The sequence below is a fragment of the Manis javanica genome, chromosome 13 (assembly GCF_040802235.1).
Source record: "Manis javanica isolate MJ-LG chromosome 13, MJ_LKY, whole genome shotgun sequence".
In the NCBI taxonomy this organism is placed as follows: Eukaryota; Metazoa; Chordata; class Mammalia; order Pholidota; family Manidae; genus Manis; species Manis javanica.
The window spans coordinates 26247833-26274127 of record NC_133168.1 but is presented as its reverse complement, the minus strand read 5'-3'; the positions used below and the strand labels follow the sequence as shown (position 1 = coordinate 26274127).

Here is a 26295-nt window from a genome sequence, read left to right as displayed (position 1 = left end):
TTTTGTGGGCCATCCCTTTTCTTCTAGAGTAATTACAGTGCTGCTTAAATATGCCAGAGATGATTTCTGTAACTTGTAACCAAATAACCCTAACTGATAAAGGAGTGAGTGGGGGTAAGGTGGTGGCTGTTCTTCTCTAGACAGAGAACAGTGCACAGAAAGACTTTATGGTATTTGTAGGGGATTGTATATGTGATATAAGGACCAACCATGTGCAGTTTATTAAAAATGCAGATGCTCTACTCCAGTCCCAGTGAGTAAGAATTTCTCAGTGTGTGGGGGTCAGGGAATCAAATTTGAACAAATTTCTCAGGGATTATTCTGCATAATACATTTGAGAAACACCACATAAGGGAACAGATTTTGAAATAAAAAAAACATTGTTTGGAATGATTGAAGCTATTTAAACTATGGTTAGTCAATTAATCTCTCTGACCCTGTTTTCTCACCTGTAAAATGAAGATGGTAAGACCTTGCTCATCAAGTTGAAAGACTGATATATGTATAAAAAGGATTTGAATATTGCTTCAATAGAGGACAATTGCACCATTTGTGGGTGTTAGGATTCCAAAATCTAGTATGTCTAAGGTAAAAATTGTGAGCAGCAAAAATTATGGTTGAAAATCATGTGAATCCACAACAGTAACATGAGGCCACATTTAGATGTTGTGTTGCAGACAAATGTATTGTCTTTCACTAAGCATATAAGTGAGAATTTTCCTCAAGTTAGAATAGTTAGAATAGCTGAATATCATTAAAGCAGTTGGCTTGTGCTTAAGTTGTATTTCACTAATAAAAAAAATTCACAACTTTATATTCTCAAATTATTTCTTACTCATACTCCATGTCAGACAAGGGTGGATGGAGGAGGGTGTTGCTCCAGGTAGTGTCACTCCAGGAACAGGCTGATGATGGCTGTGCTAGTGTCGGGAATGTTCTAGTTGATTAGGCAGAAGAAGAAAATAGAGAGTTGGCCACCAGCTCTTAAATTTTCCTTCCAGGCATAGTTCCTTACACTTGTGCTCAAATTCAGTGGCAGAGCAAGTTACATCGCCATGCCTGATTTCAGGTGGCTAGGGTAATGCAATCTGCCTGAGTTCTCAGAAGCACAGGGAATAGAAATATTTGTGAGTATTGCTAATGTTTACCACATGGAGTCTATTACATCAGTATGTTTTGAAAGGTCTCTAGGTGATTCTAATGTGAAGTAATCAAATCAATTCAAGTAAAATCAAAGTCAATACAAATGTATATATTCTTATTAAGTATTCTAAGAGAGTTCCAATAAAGAGCGGAAGCTTTGAGCAGGGATTCCCGCAGTTCTTTGAAACTCAAAACCAATAATCAGGCCAATCCATAACCCTTTCCATCCCTTCCTTATAGCATAGAATAGGAGAGAATTAAAAAAGGATGCATTTGTAAAAAGAAAGTATAAATCTTAAAAATGAAAGCCATGGGGACTGCCAGTGTAAATAACTTTAGAAGAACAGCCCCAGCATCGCCGTCAACACCGCGGACCCCAGCGCGCTGTAGTGCCCCGCGGCCGGCAGGGCGAAGGCTCCGCCTCCAGGCACCGTTTTCTCGGAGGCCACCTGCGCTCTCCGCCTCAGCCCTCACGCTTGCGCACAGCGCCAAACACCGCCCGGCCGTCCTCGTGGCATTCCCCACCCCCGGGTTCCGGGCTCCGGTTGGTCTGTTTTCCGGGACCGCCCCTTGGGCCCAGCCAATGAGGGAGCCACCCCGGAGATCCGCCCTCCCTGTCGGGCGGGGGCGGAGGAGCCGTGAACCCCGGCAGCCAGTGGGCATGGCGGCGGCGGGGGTGCCTGCTGGCCGGCTGCTGAGGCTGCGTGCGGCGGGTGCCGAGGGCGGCTGGCGTCGCCTGCGCGGGGCCCCGCTGATGCGGGGCTTCCTGCAGTCCCCGACGCGGCAGGTGGCCCACTTCACGTTCCAGCCGGACCCGGCGCCCCACCAGTACGGTGAGTGGGGCTGCTCTGCCGCTCCCGCTGCTACCCGGGCTCCCCGGCCCGGGGACCTGGCAACGAGGCCGCCTGCCGGGGCGCCGGCGGCTGCTGTCTCCTCGCACCCCGTTGCAGTCCCCGCCCTGCTTCCCGGAGCCGCCCCCCTCGGGTCCGACGGGTGTCCCCCCTCCCCCTCCCAGGCGGGAGCCCTCGGGCGCCCTCGGGCGGGTGCGGGGCGCCCCGCTGTCTGGGGCGCCCGGGGCGGGGGGCGGCGCCTGCGGAGCGCCTTTCCTTACTCCGCTCTCCATCCTTGCTTTCAGAGCCCTGGGCTGGTGTTTGCTAACTATAGGCAGCGGTATGAAAGGAAACAGAAATTTGTTCCATTTCTTTTTTACTTTTCATTGGCAGTTAAGGGAAAAAGGCGGGCCTAAGTAATTGAATTGATTTACTAAGGTCACAGAACTGGTTCTTCCTACAGATGGGAAAGAATACAGGCTTCTGGGCTAGATTGCTGCCTATCCAAGGTGGGGCAGTCGGTGGAGGTGACAGGAGGAGGAAGCCATTTAGTTCTTTTAAGGGTAGGAAGGGCATGTATCAAACTACTCATGGTATGACAGTTGCGTGACTCCTACCATTTCTTCTGTGAGTTTTGTTTTAATTTCTTAAAGAGCCAGTGTCTGTCATCAGAACATCAGAAACAATGAGAAAAGTTGCCTTTTCTTTGTCTATAACTTCATATTCTAGGGCTGACGTTTTTGGAAGTGTGTCTTTACTTGTGAATGGTAAGAGTAAACATATATCAAGTGCTTACCACAGGTAGGCACTGTGCTGAAAAAGTTACATTCACCATTTCATTTGATGCTTAGGACAACCTTCAGAGGTAGGTGATGTTTAATTCCCACTTTTCAGTTAAGTTACTGAGGTCTTGAGATAGGTTGTCCAAGGTTATACAGACAAATTAGTGATCGCTTCTGCTCTGGAATCTAATTATTCAGATTCCAGAGCTACCATTCTAAACAACATGCTAAAATTTATTAAGTGTCCCAGTTGTGTGAAAACAATAGATACCATAAAGGTGAATAGCAATTTTTTTCTCAGCAGCTGGATGAATCTTGAATTCTGTCTTCAAAGCAAAGAAACTTTAGCCCAACACTTGAGAAATACAGCACCAGTCTTCTAACCCCCTTCCATAGTTATGACATTACTAAAATCCAAGTAATTTGATAATCCTGTTTATATTTTTAATTATAAAGATAATAGCATATTACAGATAATTTGGATAATAGGAAAAGGTAAAAAAAGAGTAAGTCTCACTACCCACTACTATTTGTAAATATTGCTAACATTTTGGGGTATATCCTTTAAGGTATTTTCTTCTAGTTGAGTGGAATTAAATTTTCCCTTAATTGTACCTTTACTACCAATGCAATCTGCATTATTTAATCAGAAGCATTTTCTCATATCATAACATTTTTATAACCTTTAGAAGAAGACATTCAGTGGAGTAGAAACACTATAATTCAGTGATTAAAATCTTGGCCCTTGTACAGATTGTCCTAGGTTTGGTCTTGACCCTGTTACTTATGACTTGGACTCATTACCCACACTTTATAAGCCTCAGTTTCTTTATAAGTAAGGAGATAAAATATGTACTTAAAAGGTTGTTAGGACTAAATAATGTGTATAAGATACTTAACAGTCTGATTACTAAGAAGCATTCACTCAAATGGAAACTTAATTATCATTATGTTTTTGTTTTACAGCTTTGCAATGTTGTAAATAATGTAGATAGAAACATTTCATGAATCTTTTGTGTATCTGAAATTATTTCTTCAGGTTAAAGTCCTAGGGATGAGATTTCTGACTCAAAGACATGAATAGTTTAGTGGGTTTTTAATGCATAGTTCCAGTGACCAGTTTATACGTCCATCTGCATGTATAACAGTAAGTTTTTGGTGTCATGCAAAAATCATAGATGTGCTGTGATAGTGTTGTTTTATATTAAGAAATATATGTTGGTTTTTGTCCCCTTGTCCTGGCACAAATCTCCTAAAACCCTTGAAATTTCCTGTGAGGAGAGCAATAAGATTGTTTTTTGTTGTATACTTGGTACTTTTGGAAAGCCTATAGATCACCTAAACATGGTGGCTGGTCACCAGAGGAACCATGTGATTAAAGGGCTGGAACTTTCTGTCCTCCTCTGGGGAGGGGAGAGAGCCTGAGGTTGAATGAATTTAATCAGTTACACCTACATAATGAAGCTTCTACAAAAAACCTTCAAGGATGGGGTTGAGGGAGTTTCCTGGTTAGTGAATAGGTAGAGATTCAGAGAGAGTGGCAGCCCTTCTTCCCCATGCTTTGCCCTTTGCCCTTTGCCCTGTCTCTTCCTTGTGGTTGTTCCTGAGTTACATCCTTTTATAAGAAACCAGTCATCTAGTAAGTAAAATGTTTCTTTTAAGTTCTGTGAGCCCCTCCAGCAAATCAAGGGCAGCAAAATAAGCCGCCCTTACAGAGCAGCTGCTTTCACCTCCACAAAACCAGGGTGGAAAATCGTTTACCAGAAGAAACAAAGACAGCAAGGGTGAAGGCGCTGAGTGGAGCCATCCTAGTTGGGTATGGGGAGTAGGCAACTCTCAGAGATCAAGGGTGGACTGAAGAGCCCTTCTTTATGGGGATGAGGGTCTTCTTTCCAGTACTAGAATTTGTAGAGAGGGGAATAACATGAGTAAAGAGGTTGAAAATCATGGGGCTTTATGAGGAACAATAAGTAGTGAGTTGGTTTGGAGGACAAAGAAAAGGGGTAGGAAATAGGACTGGAAAGGTAAATGGAGACCTCAAAAGCCAGCATGAACGCTGGGAGAGAGAAAAGATTGTTTATCTCCATTGGGCCCTACACTGTGCCAAGTGTATTGTATTCAGTTTTGTTCTGTGTTTCCACTCACTCTATTATGGCTCATCCAAACCTTACCATTCTGTACCCCAAAGAATGATGATAATGATGATAGCAGACACTTTTATCGGCACTCACCGTGTGCCAGACACTATTCTGAATGCCGTATATGTATCAATTCATGTAATCCTCATAAAATGGCGCTTTCATGGAATCCTATTATACACATTTTATGGCTGAAGAAACTGAGAGACAGAGACGTTAAACTTCTACTTTCTGACATTTAAACATCTGTAGGCCACACCACTTATAAGAGGTGGAGCCAGGCTTCTTTTTTAAAAAAAATTCTTGTATCATTAATAGTGGGCTTCATTTTTAAGTAGTCTGGCTCAGTCTGGCTCCAAGACTCCTTGCTCCTGAGCAGTCTACTACTCTCTTGCATGCATTATTTTACATGCTTGAATTTCTTCACACACTTGACCCCCTCAGACGTGGCTTTCCCCAAATACACTGCTTCTTTAGCATCTCATTTGAGTAGAGATCTCTATACATCCTTTTCATTGTAATGTACCTACTTCATGTTTATTTTTTATTCCTTTTTTTTGGTATCATTAATCTACAATTACATGAGGAACATTATGTTTAATGGACTCCCCCATTCACCAAGACCCCCCCCAAACCGCATTACAGTCACTGTCCATCAGCATAGTAAGATGCTATGGAGTCACTACTTGTCTTCTCTGTGTTGCACAGTCCTCCCTGTGCTGCCCCCCACATTATACATGCTTATCTTAATGGCCCCTTTCTCCCCCGCTACCTTATCCCTTCCTTCCCACCCATCCTCCCCAGTCCCTTTCCCTTTGGTAACCGTTAGTCCATTCTTGGGTTCTGTGACTCTGCTGCTGTTTTGTTCCTACACTTTTTCTTTGTTCTTATACTCCACATATGAGTGAAATCATTTGGTACTTGTCTTTCTCTGCCTGGCTTATTTCACTGAGCATAATACCCTCTACGCTGCATCTGTGTTGTTGCAAATGGTAGGATTTGTTTTTCTTCTTATGGCTGAATAATATTCTATTGTGTATATGTACCACATCTTTATCCATTCATCTATTGATGGACACTTAGGTTGCTTCCATTTCTTGACTATTGTAAATAGTGCTGTGATAAACATAGGGGTGCATCTGTCTTTTTCTAACTGGGGTGCTGTATTCTTAGGGTAAATTCCTGTAAGTGGAATTCCTGGGTCAAATGGTATTTCTATTTTGAGCTTTTTGAGGAACCTCCGTACTGCTTTTCACAGCACGGAGGTTGTGGAGTAGTGGTTGAACTAATTTACATTCCCACCAGCAGTGTAGGAGTGTAGGAGGGTTCCCCTTTCTCCACAACCTTGCCAACATTTGTTGTTGTTTGTCTTTTGGATGGTGGCAATCCTTACTGGTGTGAGGTGATATCTCATTGTGGTTTTAATTTGCATTTCTCTGATGACTCGCGATGTGGAGCATCTTTTCATGGGTCTGTTGGCCATCTGAATTTCTTCTTTGGAGAACTGTTCAGCTTTTCTGTCCATTTTCTAAATGGATTATTAGCTTTTTGTTTGTTGAGGTGCATGAGCTCTTTATATATTTTGGATGTCAACCCTTTATTGGATCTGTCATTTATAAATATATTGTCCCATAATGTAGGATGCCTTTTTTGTTCTATTGATGGTGTCCTTTGCTGCACAGAAGCTTTTCGGCTTGATATAGTCCCACTTGTTTTTTTTTTGCTTTTCTTTCCCTTTCCTGGGAGATATGTTCATAAAGAGATTGCTCATGTTTATGTTCAAGCGATTTCTGCCTACATTTTTTCTAAGAGTTTTATGGCATGACTTACTTCAGGTCTTTGATCCACTTCAAATTTACTTTTGTGTATGGGGTTAGACAATGATCCAGTTTCATTCTTTTTTTTTTTGAATTTTTTCTTTAGTGTTTTTTATTGTTTTATTTTTATTCATTTTATTATCATTAATGTACAGTTACATAAAGAACATTATGGTTACTAGACTCCCCCCTTCACCAAGTCCCCCCCACATACTCCATTACACTCACTGTCCATCAGCGTAGTAAGATGCTGTAGAATCACTACTTGTCTTCTCTGTGTTGCACATCCCTCCCTATGCCCCCCCACATTATACATGCTAATCGTAAGGCCCCCTTTCATTTTCCCTGCCCTTATACCTCCCTTCCCACCCATCCTTCCCAGTCCCTTTCCCTTTGGTAACCATTAGTCCACTCTTGGGTTCTGTGATTCGGCTGCTGTTTTGTTCCTTCAGTTTTTCTTTGTTCTTATACTCCACATATGAGTGAAATCATTTGATACTTGTCTCTCTCCGCATGGTTTATTTCACAGGGCATAATACCCTCTAGCTCCATCCATATTGTTGCAAATGGTAGGATTTGTTTTCTTCTTATGGCTGAATAATATTCCATTGTGATGTACCACATCTTCTTTATCCATTCATCTATTGATGGACACTTAGGCTGCTTCCATTTCTTGGCTATTGTAAATAGTGCTCCGATAAACATAGGGGTGCATCTGTCTTTTTAAAACTGGGCTGCTGCATTCTTAGGGTAAATTCCTGTAAGTGGAATTCCTGGGTCAAATGGTATTTCTATTTTGAGCTTTTTGAGGAACTTCCATACTGCTTTCCACAATGGTTGAACTAATTTGCATTCCCACCAGCAGTGTAGGAGAGCTCCCCTTTCTCCGCAACCTCACCAACATTTGTTGTTGTTTGTCTTTTGGATGGTGGCCATCTTAACTGGTGTGAGGTGATATCTCATTGTGGTTTTAATTTCTCTGATGATTAGTGATGTGGAGCATCTTTTCATGTGCCTGTTGGCCATCTGAATTTCTTCTCTGGAGAACTGTCTGTTCAGATCCTCTGCCCACTTTTTAATTGGATTATTTGCTTTTTGTTTGTTGAGGTGTGTAAGCTCTTTATATATTTTGGATGTCAATCCTTTATCGGATCTGTCATTTATGAATATATTCTCCCATACTGTAGGATGCCTTTTTGTTCTATTGATGGTGTCCTTTGCTGTACAGAAGCTTTTCAGCTTGATATAGTCCCACTTGTTCATTTTTCATTTTTGCTTTTGTTTCCCTTTCCCGGGGAGATATGTTCATGAAGAAGTTGCTCATGTTAATGTTCAAGAGATTTTTGCCTATATTTTTTCTAAGAGTTTCTGGTTTCATGACTCACATTCAGGTCTTTGATTCATTTCAAAGTTACTTTTGTGTATGGGGTTAGACAATGATCCAGTTTCATTCTCTTACATGTAGCTGTCCAGTTTTACCAGCGTCAACTGTTGAAGAGACTGTCATTTCCCCATTGTATGTCCATGGCTCCTTTATCGTATATTAATTGACCATGTATATTTGGGTTAATGTCTGGAGTCTCTATTCTGTTGCACTGGTCTGTGGCTCTGTTCTTGTGCCAGTACCAAATTGTCTTGATTACTGTGGCTTTGTAGTAGAGCTTCAAGTTGGGAAGTGAGATCCGCACCCCCCCACCAACTTTATTCATCCTTTTCAGGGTTGCTTTGGCTATTTGGGGTCTTTGGTGTTTCCATATGAATTTTTGAACTATTTGTTTCAGTTTGTTGAAGAATGCTGTTGGTAATTTGATAGGGATTGCATTGAATCTGTATATTGCTTTGGGCAGGATGGCCATTTGACCATATTAATTTTTCCTGGCCAAGAGCATGGGATGAGTTTCCATTTGTTAGTGTCCTCTTTAATTTCTCCTCAGAGTGTCTTATAATTTTCAGGGTATAGGTCTTTCACTTCCTTGGTTAGATTTATTTCTAAGTATTTTATTCTTTTTGATGCAATTGTGAATGGAATTGTTTCCCCAATTTCTATTTCCATTAGTTCATTGTTAGAGTATAGGAAAGCCACAGATTTCTGTGTATTAATTTTGTATCCTGCAACATTGCTGAATTCTGATATCAGTTCTAGTAGTTTTGTAGTGGAGTCTTTAGGGTTTTTTATTTACAATATCATGTCATCTGCAAATAGTGACAGTTTGACTTCTTCTTTACGAATCTGGATTCCTTGTATTTATTTGTTTTGTCTAATTGCCGTGGCCAGGACCTCCAGTATTATGTTGAATAACAGTGGGAGAGTGCACATCCCTGTCTTGTTCCTGATATCAGAGGAAAAGCTTTCAGCTTCTTGCTGTTTAGTATGATGTTGGCTGTGGGTTTATCATATATATCCTTTATTATGTATAGGTACTTGCATCTGTACCCATTTTGTTGAGAGTTTTTATCATGAATGGATGTTGAATTTTGTCGAATGCTTTTTCAGCATCTATGGAGATGATCATGTGGTGTTTGTCCTTCTTTTTGTTTATGTGGTGGATGATGATGATGGATTTTCGAATGTTGTACCATCCTTTCATCCCTGGGATGAATCCCACTTGGTCATGGTGTATGATCCTTTTGATGTGTTTTTGAATTTGGTTTGCTTATATTTTGTTGAGTATTTTTGCATCTACATTCATCAGGGATATTGGTCTGTAATTTTCTTTTTTGCTGGGGTCTTTGCCTGGTTTTGGTATTAGGGTGATGTTGACTTTATAGAATGAGTTTGGGAGTATTCCCTCGTCTTCTACTATTTGGAAAACTTTTAGGGGAATGGGTATTATGTCTTCTGTAAATGTCTGATAAAATTCCAAGGTAAATTCGTCTGGCCCGGGGGTTTTGTTCTTGGGTAGTGTTTTGATTACCGATTCAATTTCATTGCTGGTAATCTGTTTAGATTTTGTGTTTCTTCCTTGGTCAGTCTTGGAAGGTTGTATTTTTCTAGGAAGTTGTCCATTTCTCCTAGGTTTTCTAGCTTGTTAGCATATAGGTTTTCATAGTATTCTCTAATAATTCTTTGTATTTCTGTGGGGTCTGTCGTGATTTTTCCTTTATTGTTTCTGATTCTGTTCATGTGTGTTATCTTTTTCTCTTAATAAGTCTGGCTAGGTGGTTATCTATTTTGTTTATTTTCTCAAAGAACCAGCTCTTGGTTCATTGATTTTTTCTATTATTTTATTCTTCTCAATTTTATTTATTTATTCTCTGATCTTTATTATGTCCTCCTTCTGCTGACTTCAGGCCTCATTTGTTCTTGTTTCCAATTTCAGTAATTGTGACTTTAGACTATTCATTTGGGATTGTTCTTCCCTACTTAAACATGCCTGAATTGCTATATCGTTTCCTCTTAAGACTGCTCTCCCCACATCCCAGAGAAGTTGGGGCTTTGTGTTGTTATTGTCATTTGTTTCCATATATTGCTTGATCTCTATTTTAATTTGGTCATTGATCCATTGATTATTTAGGAGCATGTTGATAAGCCAGCATGTGTTTGTGAGTCTTTTTGCTTTCTTTGTACAATTTATTTCTAGTTTTATACCTTTGTGGTCTGAAAAGTTGGTTGGTAGAATTTCAATCTTGGAATTTACTGAGGCTCTTTTTGTGGCCTAATATGTGGTCTATTCTGGAGAATGTTCCATGTGCACTTTAGAAGAATGTGTATCCTGTTGCTTTTGGATGCAGAGTTCTATAGATGTCTATTAGGTCCATTTGTTCTAGTGTGTTGTTCAGTGCCTCTGTGTCCTTACTTATTTTCTGTCTGGTGGATCTGTCCTCTGGAGTGAGTGGTGTGTTGAAGTCTACTAAAATGAATGCATTGCATTCTATTTCCTCCTTCATTCTGTTAGTATTTGTTTCACATATGCTGGTGCTCCTGTATTGAGTGCATATATATTTATAATGGTTATATCCTCTTGTTGGACTGAGCACTTATCATTATCTAATGTCCTTCTTTATCTCTTGTGACTTTCTTTGTTTTGAAGTCTATTTTGTCTAATACTAGTACTGCAACACCAGCTTTTTTCTCCCTGTTGTTTGCATGAAGTATCTTTTTCCATCCCTTGACTTTCAGTCTGTGCATGTCTTTGGGTTTGAGGTGAGTCTCTTGTAAGCAGCATATAGATGGGTCTTGCTTTTTTATCCATTCTATTACTCTGTGTCTTTTGATTCGTGCATTTAGTCCATTTACATTTAGGGTGATTATTTAAGTATATGTTCTTATTGCCATTGCAGGCTTAAGATTCGTGGTTACCAAAGGTTAGCTTCTTTTCTATCTTACTGTCTAACGTAACTCGCTTATTGAGCTATTATAAACACTGTCTGATGATTCTTCATTTCTCTCCCTTCTTATTCCTCCTCCTCCATTCTTTATATGTTGAGTGTTTTATTCTGTGCTCTATTGTGTTTCCTTTGCCTGCTTTTGTGGGTATTTGATTTTATTTTTTGCCTTTAGTTAGTATTTGGTTGATGTGCTTTCTTTGCTGTGATTTATTTTCTCTGGTGACATCTGTTTAGCCTTAGGAGTGCTCCCATGTAGGGCAGTCCCTCTAAAAGACCCTGTAGAGGTGGTTTGTGAGAGGGAAATTCCCTCAACTTTTGCTTGTCTGGAAATTGTTTATTCCCTCCTTCATATTTAAATGATAATCATTCTGGATACAGTATCCTTTGTAAGGCCCGTTTGTTTCATTGCCTTAAATATATCATGCCATTCTCTTCTGGCCTGTAAGGTTTCTGTTGAGAAGTCTGATGATAGCCTGATGGGTTTTCCTTTGTAGGTGACCTTTTTCCTCTCTCTAGTTGCCTTTAAAACTCTGTCCTTGTCCTTGATTTTCACCATTTTATTATGTGTCTTGGTGTTGTGCTCCTTGGGTCCCTTCTATTGGGAGTTCTGTTTGCTTCCGTGGTCAGAGCGACTATTTCCTCCCCCAGTTTGGGGAAGTTTTCAGCAATTATTTCTTCAAATACATTTTCTATCCCTTTTTCTCTCTCTTCTTCTTCTGGTGCCCCTGTAATGCAGATATTGTTCCTTTTCAATTGGTCACACAGTTCTCTTAATATTGTTTCATTCCTGGAGATCCTTTTATCTCTCTTTCTATCAGCTTCTCTGCATTCCTGTTCTCTGGTTTCTATTCCATTAACAGCCTCTTCTACTTCGTCCAGTCTGCTTTTAAGTCCTTCCAGAGATTGTTTTATTTCTGTAGTCTTACTCCCTACTTTGTGTTAGCTCCTGCATTTTTCTCTGCAGCTCCATCAGCATGGCGATGACCTTTATTTTGAATTCTTTTTCAGGATGATTGGTTACGTCTTTCTCGCGAAGCTCCTTCTCAGGGTTTGTCTGTTAGTCTAGTCTGGATCAAATTCTTCTGCCTTTTCATGGTGATAGAGGTAGTTGTGGGGAGTTGGTACGTGTGTCAGCTGGGAGAATGTCCCTTCTTGCTAGTTTGTGGCCTTCCTCTCCTGTGAGAATGGCATCCCCTAGCAGCTTGTGTTAGGCAGCTGCGTGCCGACGGGGGTCTCTGATTCTTGCCCAGGCTGCTGTGAAGGAAGCTCTGTGCGGCTGCTGTGGGTGTGGCCACTCTCAGGTTGGTGCTCTGGTATGGCGGGGCCACGCCGGAGGGGGAATGGATGGGAGGCTGTTTATTGCCATGAGGGGCCTCCAAGCCGCACTGCTGCCCAGGGGGTTAGGGCGCCCAGAGTCCCTGGGCTTCCTAGCTGCTGGGCTGAGTTTCCTGGGATGCTTCCGTCTAGCTGTGAGGCCCCTGTCCCTTTAAGACTTTCAAAGAGCACTCACTTTTCTTTTGTCGCAGGGGCACCAGCTGTGGGGACCCACTCGCAGATTTTACTGTCTCATTTCCCTAGTATCCAGCACACCATGCACTGTGTGTCTGTGCTCCTGGTGTGGATGGCTAGGGCTGGGTGTTTAGCAGTCCTGGGCTTCCTCTCCCTCCCCACTCAGCCCCGTTCCTCCTGCCGAGGAGCTGGGGTGAGAGGTGCTCAGGTCCTGCTGGGCTGTGGCTTGTATCTTACCCCCTTTGCGAGGCGCTTGGTTCTCGCAGGTGTAGATGTAGCCTGGCTGTTTTCCTGTATCTTCTGATCTCTCTTTTAGGAATAGTTGTATTTGTTGTACTTCCAAAAATATATATGGTTTTGGGAGGAGATTTCTGCTGCTCTACTCATGCCGCCATCTTTGCTCCTCCCCCAGCTTTGTGTATTTTTAAAAAGTCATTATTGAAACAGCCTCATATGTTTATTTGTTCAGTCATTCATTCAGCACATCTTTATTGAGCATGTATTGCATATCAGACATAAATGCTGAGCATATACCTCTGATCAAAAGCAGATGAGAACCTCTGCCTTCGGGGAGGTTATGCTTTGTTGTGGCCATACGTTCCACTGATGTCTTTGCAGCAATGATGATGACCTTGTTTTTTCACAATGTTCCATATAGGACAGTATCAAGTGAGATGCTCCTTTCCAACCATAAAGCCCTGTTTTGCTAATGGGTACCTATTAGCTTTCATCCTTAACTTGGAAAATGATATTGCTCTGTATGTTTTTACATTTGTTTTGGTATAACTTTTCTTGGAAAGAAGAGTTACCAGTCTGTTTTTGAAATTTAGCAGCCATTTATTAACACTGGTAATTGCATGATTTGGCATTTGTGTTTAATGATTTTTTAGTGGTGTTCATAGGCATACCCTTTTCTCCTCTTTTTTAAGGTCTACCAGAGTAGAGCTGGTTAGATGTGCTGTGCTACAGGTGTGTTTATTTTATCATGAGGGAACATAGGATGGTTTTATGGAACATATCAATGGTCTTTGGTATAACCTACAGGAGAATAAATAACTCTAAGGAAAATATTTCAAATATTTGTACCTGTGAATAACGGTGCTTTCTTTCTGACCCATCCACGAATTATACCAAACTTTAAAAAGAATTGGAAGTAGATGCTGTTTTGTCATTTAAGATTTCTATAAGCATCTAGTAGGAGAGAGGTTAATCCCAAGCCCTAAACTTTTGAATCTACTTGAAAAAAAGTATTCAGGAGTAAAAATTTATGCGCTTACATGGAATTATAACCTTTAAATACCATTGCCTGTAAATTATTTTCTCATAGGATGAGTACATTCTTTGTGGTTATCAAGCAATACTTACAGGTTTACTTTGTGTGATTTATATTTTTAAAGTCTTTTTTGCTTTTGTCCTGCTGAAAACTTGCTGAGCAGCAGTGACATGAGATGACATGGGGACATTCAGTATTAATTCAAATGGTCAGCAGGCTTGAAGTAACTACCAGCTTAGATGTTTAGGCATTTTCATTCACCTTAGCTTCTTAGCTATGAAAATCCTAATGGACAAATAAAAATCTTACTTTAGGAAATATATGAAATAGGGGATAGAGTAGGGGTGTCATGGTGGTTGGAAGAAAAGTTTACCCTAACCCATTATCATCTGATGCTTGGTACATAAATACTTTAGAGAATTTCTATAGAATGGAGAAGGATTTAAGAAAAATATCTATTAAGTGATAAAGTCTTAGCCTGAAGAAAAATAAGTCATGAACTGATTGTGGACATGCGATGTGATTATGTATCCTTTAGCAGAAATGGTATGACATAGTTTCTTGAATAAATTCCTATTATTCCCTTCAGAAGAGTACAAACAGGCCTTTGTTCTGGGCACAGAGAGCAGCAGGGCATAACTGATTGGGTATTGCCAAGACCGGAAGCCATCAGTGTTGAAAGTGTCAGAGAGAGAGAAGAGATGTCTGAGGCCCGAGCGGGTAGAGAATCAAAAGGTCTGGTGTTAGTGGATATGGAAGCTTTAAGATGTCATAGATCAGAGCCTGCTGTGGATCTGAGATGGGCTTGAGAAGATTATGGGTCTCCAGGAAAAGGATGGCAGTAGCAGTACCTTTGTGACCCACATTGGGAACTTAGACCTTGGTTGTAGAACTTGTCAGGCTACTGAGGAGTACAGGGGACAGTAGTCAGGGCAAGCAGCAGGTGTTAAAGGGATTTAATATCAGCATGGCTGTGGGTCAGTGTGGTATCAGTGCATTGATCAGGCATTAAAATGAAGACTGGGCCTGGGTCAGAGAAGATACAGGCAGTAGCGTTTTCTGCTCTGAATGGTTCTATGGGAGAGAAGTTGACCTAAAGTTCTAGGATGACTGTGGGCACTGGACAGCACTGAGCCTTAAACAAACCTCTAAAGTAATGATTTCTGAATCCCAGTATTTGGCACTTTACCAAATAAAGCATTACACCATTCCGAATAATGCCAAGGTCAAGATGAAGGACATGGACAAAGTCTAAAAGCTAACAATATAGTTAATATTCAGCATACACTGTATCAGGCATTTTGAATGTATAGTTTCATTTAGTCCCCCCAGAAATGCATTTAGGGAGATAGAGGTTGGCTTGCAGAGATTCTGCGTGAGCAGTAAGGTAATAGGAAGGACCCGGTCCAACATGTTGGGATTGGGATCGTAGTATTTCCTCAGTGTTGATAGGTCTGGGTCCTGACGTGTGTTGCCAGCCCTCCTCATTGTCTTACTGCCCATGACCATTTGCTCTTACTGGCGTGGTTAACACATGCTGCTGGTCATGTGCATCTGTTATGACTTATGTTCCCAATGCCCTTCCAGGGCGTCTTCCCAGGTCACTTTCACTCTGGCTTGTTCCTTTTATGGTTTTCTATAGTTTTTACTTATTGTCTACTCACATGTCATCAGTTGATAATATTCTTTCTTCCTTTTTATACTTGTTTTTAAATTGTTTAATATGTGTTAATTTTGCCTCATCACCAAGCATCTTGAAGTCTATGTTGCTTTTGTATCTTTCCCAGAGCCAGTATCATTGTAAATCATCCAATAAATTCATATAATATATTCTATACCATCCTTTCTGTCTTGATTGTAATCACATTGTAATCAACTATGAATGAGTTTCTTTTTTAGTATATTTAATAATGTGTGAAATGTCACTTTTTTTCAAAAATTTTCACAGGGCAGACTCAGAAAATGAATCTTTTCCAGGCAGTAACGAGTGCATTGGATAACTCATTGGCCAAAGACCCTACTGCAGGTAAACTTCCTTTGTGCTTCACTGTGTGGCTGTGCAAATTCAGAATTAAAGATTTGCTGTAAATACGTATCTGGAGCTCAGTGGTTAACATTACATCTACCTGAAGTTTTTTAAAGACCTGATCAAATGCTTAAGGTTAAATAATCAAATTATTATATTAATACATTTTTTATCCACAAATTATGAATTTGTTCTCATGTTTAATATCAAGTTAACTTTCTCCCATATTATGTTTGCTCCTGATATGATATTAATACCTTTTGGATTAATATTTTCCTGTGTACTCTTGTTTCTCTAAAATATAGGAAAAAAGTACTGGTTTGTTCAGATATGCATTTGTAAAATAAAGATTTGATTAGTGCTTTCCTTTGAGATACATTGTCATTCAACTTGTATGACTTTTTGTAAATAATTTAAATATTTATAAATGACTTTATAAGTAACTTAATCTGAACAATTTAAATTATTGACATATGAACAGTTGTCCTGCTGTATATTTTATGAATTTGGTTGGCTTTACTTCATATATATTTATATTTTGTATACCTTGGGATTCCATTTGAGAATCCCTAGGTTTAAGTCAAGTAAAAAGCAGATTATTTTTTAAGAGGAAGTGGGAGCTAGACTAGTGGATGATTAGACCTTGCTTTGTTTTGAATGCTAACTGAAAATGATTGATTCAGATGAGTAAATAAGGCTGAGTTATTTTTTTTTGAGATATACAGAGGTACATTACTGGGACTAGAATTCAGCTCTGTGAATACCCATTGTGTTTTTTTTTCTTTGCCTTACTATGAAGCTTCTCTGAATTTCCACCTGCACTATTCTTTGCTTTGCTCCCTATGTTCCGCAATGCTTGCCTCCTTTCTTTTTCACACAATCTGAGTCACTTCCCCATTTGTGACTGTTCTTTCAGCTCGGAAAACCACGGGCCCCAGAGCCCGGAGTGTGAGTCGTGGTTCTGCCTGTTGCTTTCTGACTTGTCAAGTCACTTTAGTACTTCTCTGGCTTCATTTTCTTCATGGATAAAACAAGATGATGCTCTAGATCTGTGGTTCTTTCTTGACAGAGGTGATTTTAATCCCTTTCCCTCTCCTTACATTTAAAATGTCTGGAGACACTTTTGGCTGCTGTGGCTGTGTGTGTGGAGCAACTCTCATCCACTGGGCAGAGACCAGGGATGTGGCTATGCATCTGCAATGCACAGGACAGGCTGCTGCAGCAAAATGTCAGTAATGTCAAAATTGAGAAACCTAGATTTAGACCTACATTTATTTCTATTTTCTGATTTAAAATGCAAATATTAAAGTACTTATTTCTTGTTGTTGGTATCATGTAGGATTAAATAAAATGTCTTCCTTTAACATTGATTTTCAGTAATATTTGGTGAAGATGTTGCCTTTGGTGGAGTCTTTAGATGTACTGTTGGCTTGCGAGACAAGTATGGTAAGTTAGTATCTTCATATGAACAGTATTCCTATAGAACTTTTACTTAATGTTATCTAAAAAATGCAAAATATGCCTGCTAAATTGTCTGCCATATCCTTATTGTATGGATGGGTTCCTTTTCATTTCCATAGCCATCCCAAGAATCCTTCAACATAGATATCTACAAATGTGTTCTAGCTGTAATGTCCCTCTGATCTAGTTCATATTTATACACATAGATTCTGAAATACATTATTTACCATCTCATTCATATGTCCAGGAATCTTTGATATCTTATTGCTGCCTACATTAGTCAGTTTCATTTCTAGTGCCTCTAGTTCAAGATTCTGCCCGGTTGGTCTCCATTAATAGATTACATCTTTTATTACCTGCATTAGTCAGGGTTCTCCAAAGAAATAGAAGCATTAGGATATATCTGTATATCTCTATGTCTATTTTTGTGTATGTATATATATGTATTATTTATATGTATCTATATATTTGTGTGTGTGCATATCTCTATATCTGTATATATCTGTATCTATGCATGTATCTATGTGTATGTCTATATGAAAGAAAGAGAGAGAGATTTATTTTTTAAGGAGTTGGCTCACACAGTCATGGGGACTGGCAGGTCAGAAATCTAGAGGGCAAGCCAACAGGCTGGAGACCCAGGAATAGGGTCTTGCCTGAAAGTTTCAGCCTGGGGCAAGGTCACTGTGGATTCAGTGAGTCCTAGAAATGACAGTGGAACATTCTTGGGGTAAAAGGATTTACACCCGGCTTTATTGTACTGGTATAGGTTGAACACTAGGATCACGTCTGCATCCACTAGCCTGCAGGTCTGTAATTCTCCTCTATCTGCCTCCTCCCAGAGCACTGGGCGGAGCTCTTTGGATAGTGATGCAGTCAATACTAGTTTATTGCCTATGGGCGTGGAAGCATTAGCCCAGCAGTGGGCCAATTACATCAACAAGTAGTTTTGGGTCAGGTGAGGATCCTGAGCATAGGAACTTCCAATTTCCCCACAGAGGGTTTCTACATTGCAGTCTTCCAACTGAATTTCTTCTTGCTTGGGAAACTTGTTTCTTCTAAGGTCTTCCAGGGATTGGATAAGGGCTACTCACATTATGAAGGGCAATTTCCTTTACTTATAAGTCTACTGATTGAAATACTGTTATGGGTGACTTTGAGGTGCTTTTGACCTTTTATTTCTTCTCTCAGTCTTATCTAACCTGGAAGTCCACAAAGCAGTTAAGTTTACGGTCAGGAGTTGATACCTGCTTTTCTTCTTACCTTTACCAATGCCCTGTAAAGCTCATGTTTGTGTGCACAGTAAGTAGAGATTGTCTTTTATATATATATTTTTCTAATTGTTGCTCCTTCTTGTCTCACTTCTCTCTGAGGCTATGTTATACTAGAGTTCAAGAAACCATAGCATGTTGCATCTCACAGTAACTTTCAGATAGTTGTTTTTTCTTCCCTTACTGCAGGTTGATTTTCTGGGTCCTGTGCCTCTGCTTTTTCACAGTTGCCTATTTCTAACAGTTTAGAACTTGAGATAGTTTGTTCAGTATCACCTGTCTCAAACTGTCAGTTTCAGCTATTCAGACTCCTGTGAACTTCAGATCTTTAAAAAAATTGAAAACCTTTTTATACATTTGATTTCAAAAGTAATTGTGGATAAAATGAAAGTCCCTGTGGCCAGCATTCTCATCTGGCCCTGGTCAGCTAGCTCACTACACATGTTTGGGCAGTATGTTGCTATTAACTCTATAAAGAGCTCCACCCAGTGCTCTTGGTGTCATGGTGGCCTGGCTGCATGGCTGCCAGGCTGCAGGAGAGCAGAGACTGGAGTGGTGGCAGCACTGAGGAAAGAGACTGAGACAGCTCTGTGGGCTGAGATGCCCAGAGAGAGACTGGCTTGCTGCATGCAGACTCACTCTGAGTGGATGGGATCCTAGTAATTGACCTGCCACCATGGGAATAAAGTTGGATATAAACCCTTTCACCCAAAGAATGTTCCATTTTCATTCCTTGGTCTCATTGAATCCGTAGTGAACTTGCCCGGGGCTGAACCCCATTGGCAAGACAGTAATGCATATGCATTGTAGAACATTTGGAAATACACATAAAGGAGAAAATAAAAATTTCCCATCCTTCCAGAGATAACCTAGAGAAAATCACTGTACATTTCTTGATGTATACACTTCTAGACTGCATTTGGATGTGTTCATATATATTAACAATTTTTAAATTACTATTTTATTATTTTTTAATTTTGTTATCATTAATGTATAATTACATGAACATTATGGTTACTAGACCCCCCCTATTATCAAGTCCTGACCACATACCCCACTACAGTCACTGTCCATCAGCGTAGTAAGATGCTGTAGAATCACTACTTGTTTCTTCTGTGTTATACTGCCTTCCCTGTGTCCGCCCCCTACATTATATGTGCTAATCATAACTCCCATTTTCCCCCCTTATTCCTCCCTTCCCACCCATCCTCTGCAGTCCCTTTCCCTTTGGTAACTGTTAGTTCATTCTTGGTTTCTGTGAGTCTGCTGCTGTTTTGTTCCCTTCAGTTTTTTCTTTGTTCTTGTACTCCACATATGAATGAAATCATTTGATAGTTGTCTTTTTCCACCTGGCTTATCTCACTGAGCGTAATACCCTCTAGCTTCATCCATGTTGCTGCAAATGGTAGGATTTGTTTTCTTCTTATGGCTGAATAATATTCCATTGTGTATATGTACCATATCTTCTTTATCCATTCATCTACTGATGGACATTTGAGTTGCTTCCATATCTTGGCTATTGTAAATAGTGCTGCGATAAACACAGGGGTGCATCTGTCATTTTCAAACTGGGCTGCTGCATTTTTAGGGTAAATTCCTAGGAGTGGAATTCCTGGTTCAAATGGAGTTTCTGAGGATCCTCCATACTGCTTTCCACAGTGGTTGAACTAATTTACATTCCCACCAGCAGTGTAGGAGGGTTCCCCTTTCTCCGCAACCTCGCCAACATTTGTTGTTTTTGTCTTTTGGGTGGTGGCCATCTTAACTGGTGTGAGGTGATATCTCATTATGGTTTTAATTTCTCTGATGATTAGTGATGTGGAGCATCTTTTCATGTGTCTGTTGGCCATCTGAATTTCTTCTTTGGAGAACTGTCTGTTCAGATCCTCTGCCCACTTTTTAATTGGATTATTTGCTTTTTGTTTGTTGAGGTGTGTGAGCTCTTTGTATATTTTGGATGTTAATCCTTTATCAGATCTGTCATTTATGAATATATTCTCCCATACTGTAGGATGCCTTTTTGTTCTATTGATGGTGTCCTTTGCTGTACAGAAGCTTTTCAGCTTGATATAGTCCCACTTGTTCATTTTTCATTTTTGCTTTTGTTTCCCTTTCCCAGGGAGGTATGTTCATGAAGAAGTTGCTCATGTTAATGTCCAAGAGATTTTTGCCTATATTTTTTCTAAGAGTTTTCTGGTTTCATGACTCATGGTCTTTGATCCATTTCAAAGTTACTTTTGTGTATGGGTTTAGACAGTGATCCAGTTTCATTCTCTTACATATAGCTGTCCGGTTTTGACAACACCAGCTGTTGAAGAGGCTGTGATTTTCCCAATGTATGTCATTGGCTCCTTTATTGTATATTAATTAACCATATATGTTTGGGATAATATCTGGACTATTCTGTTCCACTGGTCTGAGGGTCTGTTGTGCCAGTACCAAATTGTCTTGATTACTGTGGCTTTGTAGTAGAGCTTCAAGTTGGGAAGCGAGATCCCCCCTGCTTTATTCTTCCTTCTCAGGATTGCTTTGGCTATTTGGGGTCTTTTATGTTTCCATATGAATTTTAGAACTGTGTGTTCTAGTTCATTAAAGAATGCTGTTGGCATTTTGATAGGGATTGCATTAAATCTGTAGATTGCTTTAGGCAGGATGGCCATTTTGATGATATTAATTCTTCTAACCAAGAGCATGGGATGAGTTTCCATTTGTTAGTGTCCTCTTTAATTTCTCTTAAGAGTGTCTTGTAGTTTTCAGTTCCTTGGTTAGATTTATTCCTAGGTATTTTATTCTTTTTGATGCAATTGTGAATGGAATTGTTTTCCCAATTTCTCTTTCCATTAGTTCATTGTTAGAGTATAGGAAAGCCACAGATTTCTGTGTATTAATTTTGTATCCTGCATCTTTGCTGAATTCAGATATTAGTTCTAGTCATTTCGGAGTGGAGTCTTTAGGGTTTTTTATGTACAATATCATGTCATCTGCAAATAGTGACAGTTTGACTTCTTCTTTACCAATCTGGATTCTTTTTATTTCTTTGTTTTGTCTGATTGCCGTGGCTAGGACCTCCAGAACTATGCTGAATAAAAGTGGGGAGAGTGGGCATCCCTGTCTTGTTTCCAATCATAGAGGAAAAGTTTTCAGCTTCTCACTGTTAAATATGATGTCAGCTGTGGGTTTGTTGTATATGGCCTTTATTATGTTGAGGTACTTGCCCTCTTTACCTAGTTTGTTGAGAGTTTTTATCATGAATGGACGTTTAATTTTATTGAATGCTTTTTCAGCATCTATGGATGATCGTGTGTTTTCTGTCCTTCTTTTTGTTGATGTGGTGGATGGTGTTTATCGATTTTCAAATGTACCATCCTTGCATTCCTGAGATGAATCCCACTTGATCATGGTGTATGATCCTCTTGACGTATTTTTGAATTTGGTTTGCTAATGTTTTGTTGAGTATTATTGCATCTATGTTCATCAGGGATATTGGTCTGTAATTTTCTTATTTGGTGGGGTCTTTGCCTGGTTTTGGTATTAGAGTGATGCTGGCTTCATAGAATGAGTTTGGAAGTATTCCCTCCTGTTCCATTTTTTGGAAAACTTTAAGGGGAATGGGTATTATGTCTCCTCTAAATGTCTGTTAAAATTCAGCAGTGAATCCATCTGGCCCAGAGGTTTTGTTCTTGGGTAGTGTTTTGATTACAGATTCAATTTCATTGCTGGTAATTGGTCTGTTTAGATTTTGTGTTCTTCCTTGGTCAGTCTTGGAAGGTTGTATTTTTCTAGGAAGTTGTCCATTTCTTCTAGGTTTTCCAGTTTCTTAGCATATAGATTCTCATAGTATTCTCTAATAATTCTTTGTATTTCTGTGGGGTCCGTCGTGATTTTTCCCTTTCTCGTTTCTAATTCTGTTTATTTGTGTAGATTCTTTTTCTTTTAATAAGTTTGGCTAGGTGCTTATCTGTTTTGTTTATTTTCTCAAAGAACCAGTTCTTGGTTTCATTGATCTTTGCCATTTTAATTACTATATGTCTTGGTGTCGTCTTCCTTGGGTCCCTTGTGCTGGGACATCTGTGCAACTCCATGGCTTGAGAGACTATTTCCTTCCCCAGATTAAGGAAGTTTTCAGCGAGTACCTCCTCAGTAACACTTTGTATCCCTTTTCCTCTCTCTTCTACTGGTACCCCTATAATGTGGATATTGTTCTGTTTGGATTGGTCACAGAATTCTCTCAATATTCTTTCATTCTTAGATGTCCTTTTTACTCTCTGTGCTTCATCTTCTTTGTATTCCTTTTCTTTAATTTCTATTCCATTTACTGTTTCTTCTACTACATGTAAACTGCTTTTAAATCCCTCCATTGTATGTTTCATTTCAGAATATGAAATTTATTAATGATTGAATCTCCATCTTAAATTTGTCCCTGAATTATTGAATATTTTTCTGTACCTCCATGAGCATGTTTATGATTTTTTATTTTGAACTGTCTTTCAGGAAGATTGGTGAGTTCAGTTTCATTGGCCCTTTTTCTGTGGTTTGTGAGATTTTGGCCTGAACCAGGGTTCTTTGATGTTTCATAATTCTATGTGGTGCCCACTAGTGCTCAGAAACTCTAGTCTTTTGAGCTGCTCCACCCCTTGGGGGTTGCAGGAGAGTGGCATTGGTGCCTGGGGCATGAGGAAAGATCTGTTTCCTGGTTCCCATCTGGGGTGCCTGTCTTCAGTGTCAGAGCCAGTGGGCTGAGCACATAGGTGTAAGCCTCTGTGCTTGGCATCTCTAGCTGTTGTAGGCGGGCCCTCCATCTGGCTGGCCTGATGTCAGTGCAATGATTGCTGGTTTGTGAGCAGGTACCTGCAGGCCATGAGGAAGGTGCAGCTTGCTGCGTGTCACAGTGGGGGGCCCTGGAGCTGATAGCCAGCCAGGGTGATGGAGCATCTGAAGCTCCTCAGTGTTCCCAACCTGCTGGGCAGAGCACACCCAGACAACCTTGTCTAGCTCTCCCTTGTCCCACGCAGCAAGCTCCGCACAAACCCTGCACCTTCAGCAGCCCTCTCATTGCTAGGAAGCCTCTCAGACCGCCTGCCTTTCCTTTGTCCCAGAGCGGCCAGATATCGCTCCCCGCCCTCCACAAATGGCTGGAATCTCAGTCTCTCAAGCACTCTGCCTGTCCCAGCAACCCAATCCCGCCAACCTCCAGAGCACCACACAATTTAGGTCTGTGGTCCAAAGCAGATCTCCAGGGCCAGGTGTTCAGCAGTCCCAGGCTTCCACGCCCTCCCCACTCTGTTCCTCTTCCTCCCTCTGGTGAGCTTGGGTAGGGGAAGTGCCTGGGTCCCACTGGATCAAGGCTTTTATACATTACCCTGTTTTGTGAGGTTTGCTCTGTTTGTGAGGTCTGTGTGCAGTCTGGTGCAGCCTTCTTTCCTGTTGCTGTTTTAGGGTTAGTTGTATTAACTATATTTTTGCACTATATGTGGTTTTTGAGAGGAATTCTCTGTCTCACCTGTCATGCCGCCATCTTCAATCTCCATATTAACTAATGTTTAAAACAATTATACTTTTGTTTTTCCTTAGGATTTTCATCTCTGCTTACATTGCCCATCTGTTCCTGCATGCTGTCTGCTGTTTCATTAGCGCTGTTAGTGTATAAAACCGTAGGTGTTTTAAATTCCTGGTTTGATAATTTCAATATCCTTGCCATGTCTAGCTCTGATGCTTGCTGTGTCTCCTCAATTTGTGCATTTTACCTTTTGGTGTGCCTTGTAATTTTCTCTTGATAGCTAGATGTGATCGACTGAGAACAGGAACTGCTGTAATCAGACCTTTAGTGACCTGGTGGTGAAAAGAGGGGGGAGGAGAAGCACCTGTCGTCCTTCAAGGTCTCAAGCCTTTTAGTGAGCCTGTCCCTCTGGTCAGTGAACCTCACCAGTGTTTCAGGTTCTTTCTTCCTCCTCAGGTAGGAGAGGATCGCTAGAGTGTGCTGGAGTTGGGGCTTACCTTCCCCTGAGTTGGTTGGGCTCCGATAATACCCAGCAGGTCCGGCCTTCTTAAAAGGAAGTGCTATGATGCATTTCACACTGATTCCTTACACACTTCCCCTGCTGGAAGCAGGAGGGGATTCTTCTCCAGTATTGATTACAGGAACCTGATGGAGTTCCTGGGGGTAAACCTTACAAAATTGTAGGGTCCCACCTATGGCTGGGTCCCCTAGAGTTTTTAACTCTCAGACTTATTCTCACTGAGCTTCCAGCAAGTTGTTAATTACAGTTCAAGTTTTCTTGCCCTTGCACTGGCTCCTGCAGTGATTTCTACTAGTGAGTCTCTGCTCAGGTAAGTTGAGATTCCCTACATTTGTGTCTCCAGTCTTGGGGACAGCAGTTTGCTCTGTGTCTTCCCTCTCTAATGGATCCAAGAAGAGTTGTTGATTTTTTTCAGTCTGTTTAGCTTTTTACTTGTTAGGACAGAATGGCAACTTCCAGATTTCTTAGATGTGAAATTGGAAACCATCAGCCAAATTATGCTTTTGTAATTTAGTCCTTTTATCTGGTATAGCTATGCTGCTGAGTAATTTTTAGCCTTCAGTGTTGTCTTGCTGTCTTGCCAATGGGTTTCAGCCTTGGGCAAGTTCACAATGGATTCAATATGATCAAAGAAATTGACAGCAAAGTGTTCTTGGGGTGAAACGGTTATATCCAACTTTATTTCCAGGTGGCAGGTCAGTCACTAAAATCTTATTTCACTCAGGGCAAGTCTGCATGCAGTAAGCCCGTCTCTGCCTCTGGGTCCCTCTGTCCGCACAGCCATCCTCTGGGCTCCTCTGCCTGCACAGCCGTCCCACACAGCCTTCCTCTGGGCCTCTGCACAGTCATCCCTCACAGCCAACTTCTGGGCCTCTGTCCTCGGTGCTGCCACTACTCTGGCCTCTGCTCCTCTCTCCTGCAGCCTTGCAGCCATGCTACTGTGTCACACCTGGAGCACTGGGTGGACCTCTTTATATAGAGTGAACAGCCATGTATTACCCACAGGTGTGCAGTGAGCTAATCAACCAGGGCCAGGTGAGAATCCTGGCCACAGGAACTCTCATTTTATCCATACTCCACCCCTCCTGGATTCTCTCCTCTCAATCTATGTGCCCTTAGTCCTCTGCAATGATCCCTGTGCAAGGAAGCTCGAACATTCTTCTCCAGCCTCTCCAGCAAAAAGTCTTGCAGACACACAGGCTGGACTCGTGGCTCTGTCTCTGACCTCTGCCTCTTTGGTCTTAATGGCTAGAAATGCTGCACTGGTTTCAGTTGTTGACATAGCCCAGTAAGATCCTATTTGGCTTGCCATCTAATTTCCTTCCATCTACTCCTACCCATATCAAATCAACCCACATCTGGGTCCTTGTAAGCTTCATAGGGCCCCTTAAATCCTTCTTGTGAGTAGCAGGTCTTAATTCTTTCTGGGTTCTCCTGGCTTCAGCCTCTTCTAAGTCTTCTACTGTACGTGTCAACTTACATTTTGTAATCGCTGCTTCAAGGTGAGCTGCACTGTCAGGGAAGACAGCTTTCCCATCTCTGATTCCGACAGAACAATTCCATCCACCCCTAAGTCCCACAGCCACTGGCTCAGACTGAGTGGACCATGGAGTGCTCCACGACCAGGGGAGGGGGCTGCTCCTCTCCTTGGGGAATCTTCAGCTACTGGGTCTTTATTTTCTTTACAAACACTGGGTGT

General features: G+C 40.9%; 1 protein-coding gene across 9 annotated transcripts in view; it reads left to right on the top strand.

The window, feature by feature from the left end:
* The first annotated feature begins 1438 nt into the window (after nt 1–1438).
* BCKDHB (branched chain keto acid dehydrogenase E1 subunit beta) overlaps nt 1439–26295 on the top strand; it is a 355238-nt gene continuing 330381 nt past the window's right edge. The window contains exons 1-3 of one of the 9 annotated variants that reach the window (XR_012124142.1): nt 1758–1976; nt 15770–15847; nt 17225–17293. Coding sequence is in view for 4 of the 9 variants with exons in the window: in XM_073219362.1 (XP_073075463.1) it covers nt 1445–1976 (532 nt within the window). In the remaining 5 variants the exon portion in view is untranslated. Of the gene's footprint in view, nt 1977–15769; nt 15848–17224; nt 17294–26295 lie in introns of all 9 variants that reach the window. The other 8 variants (XR_012124139.1, XM_073219360.1, XM_073219361.1 and 5 more) reach the window with 8 other exon arrangements.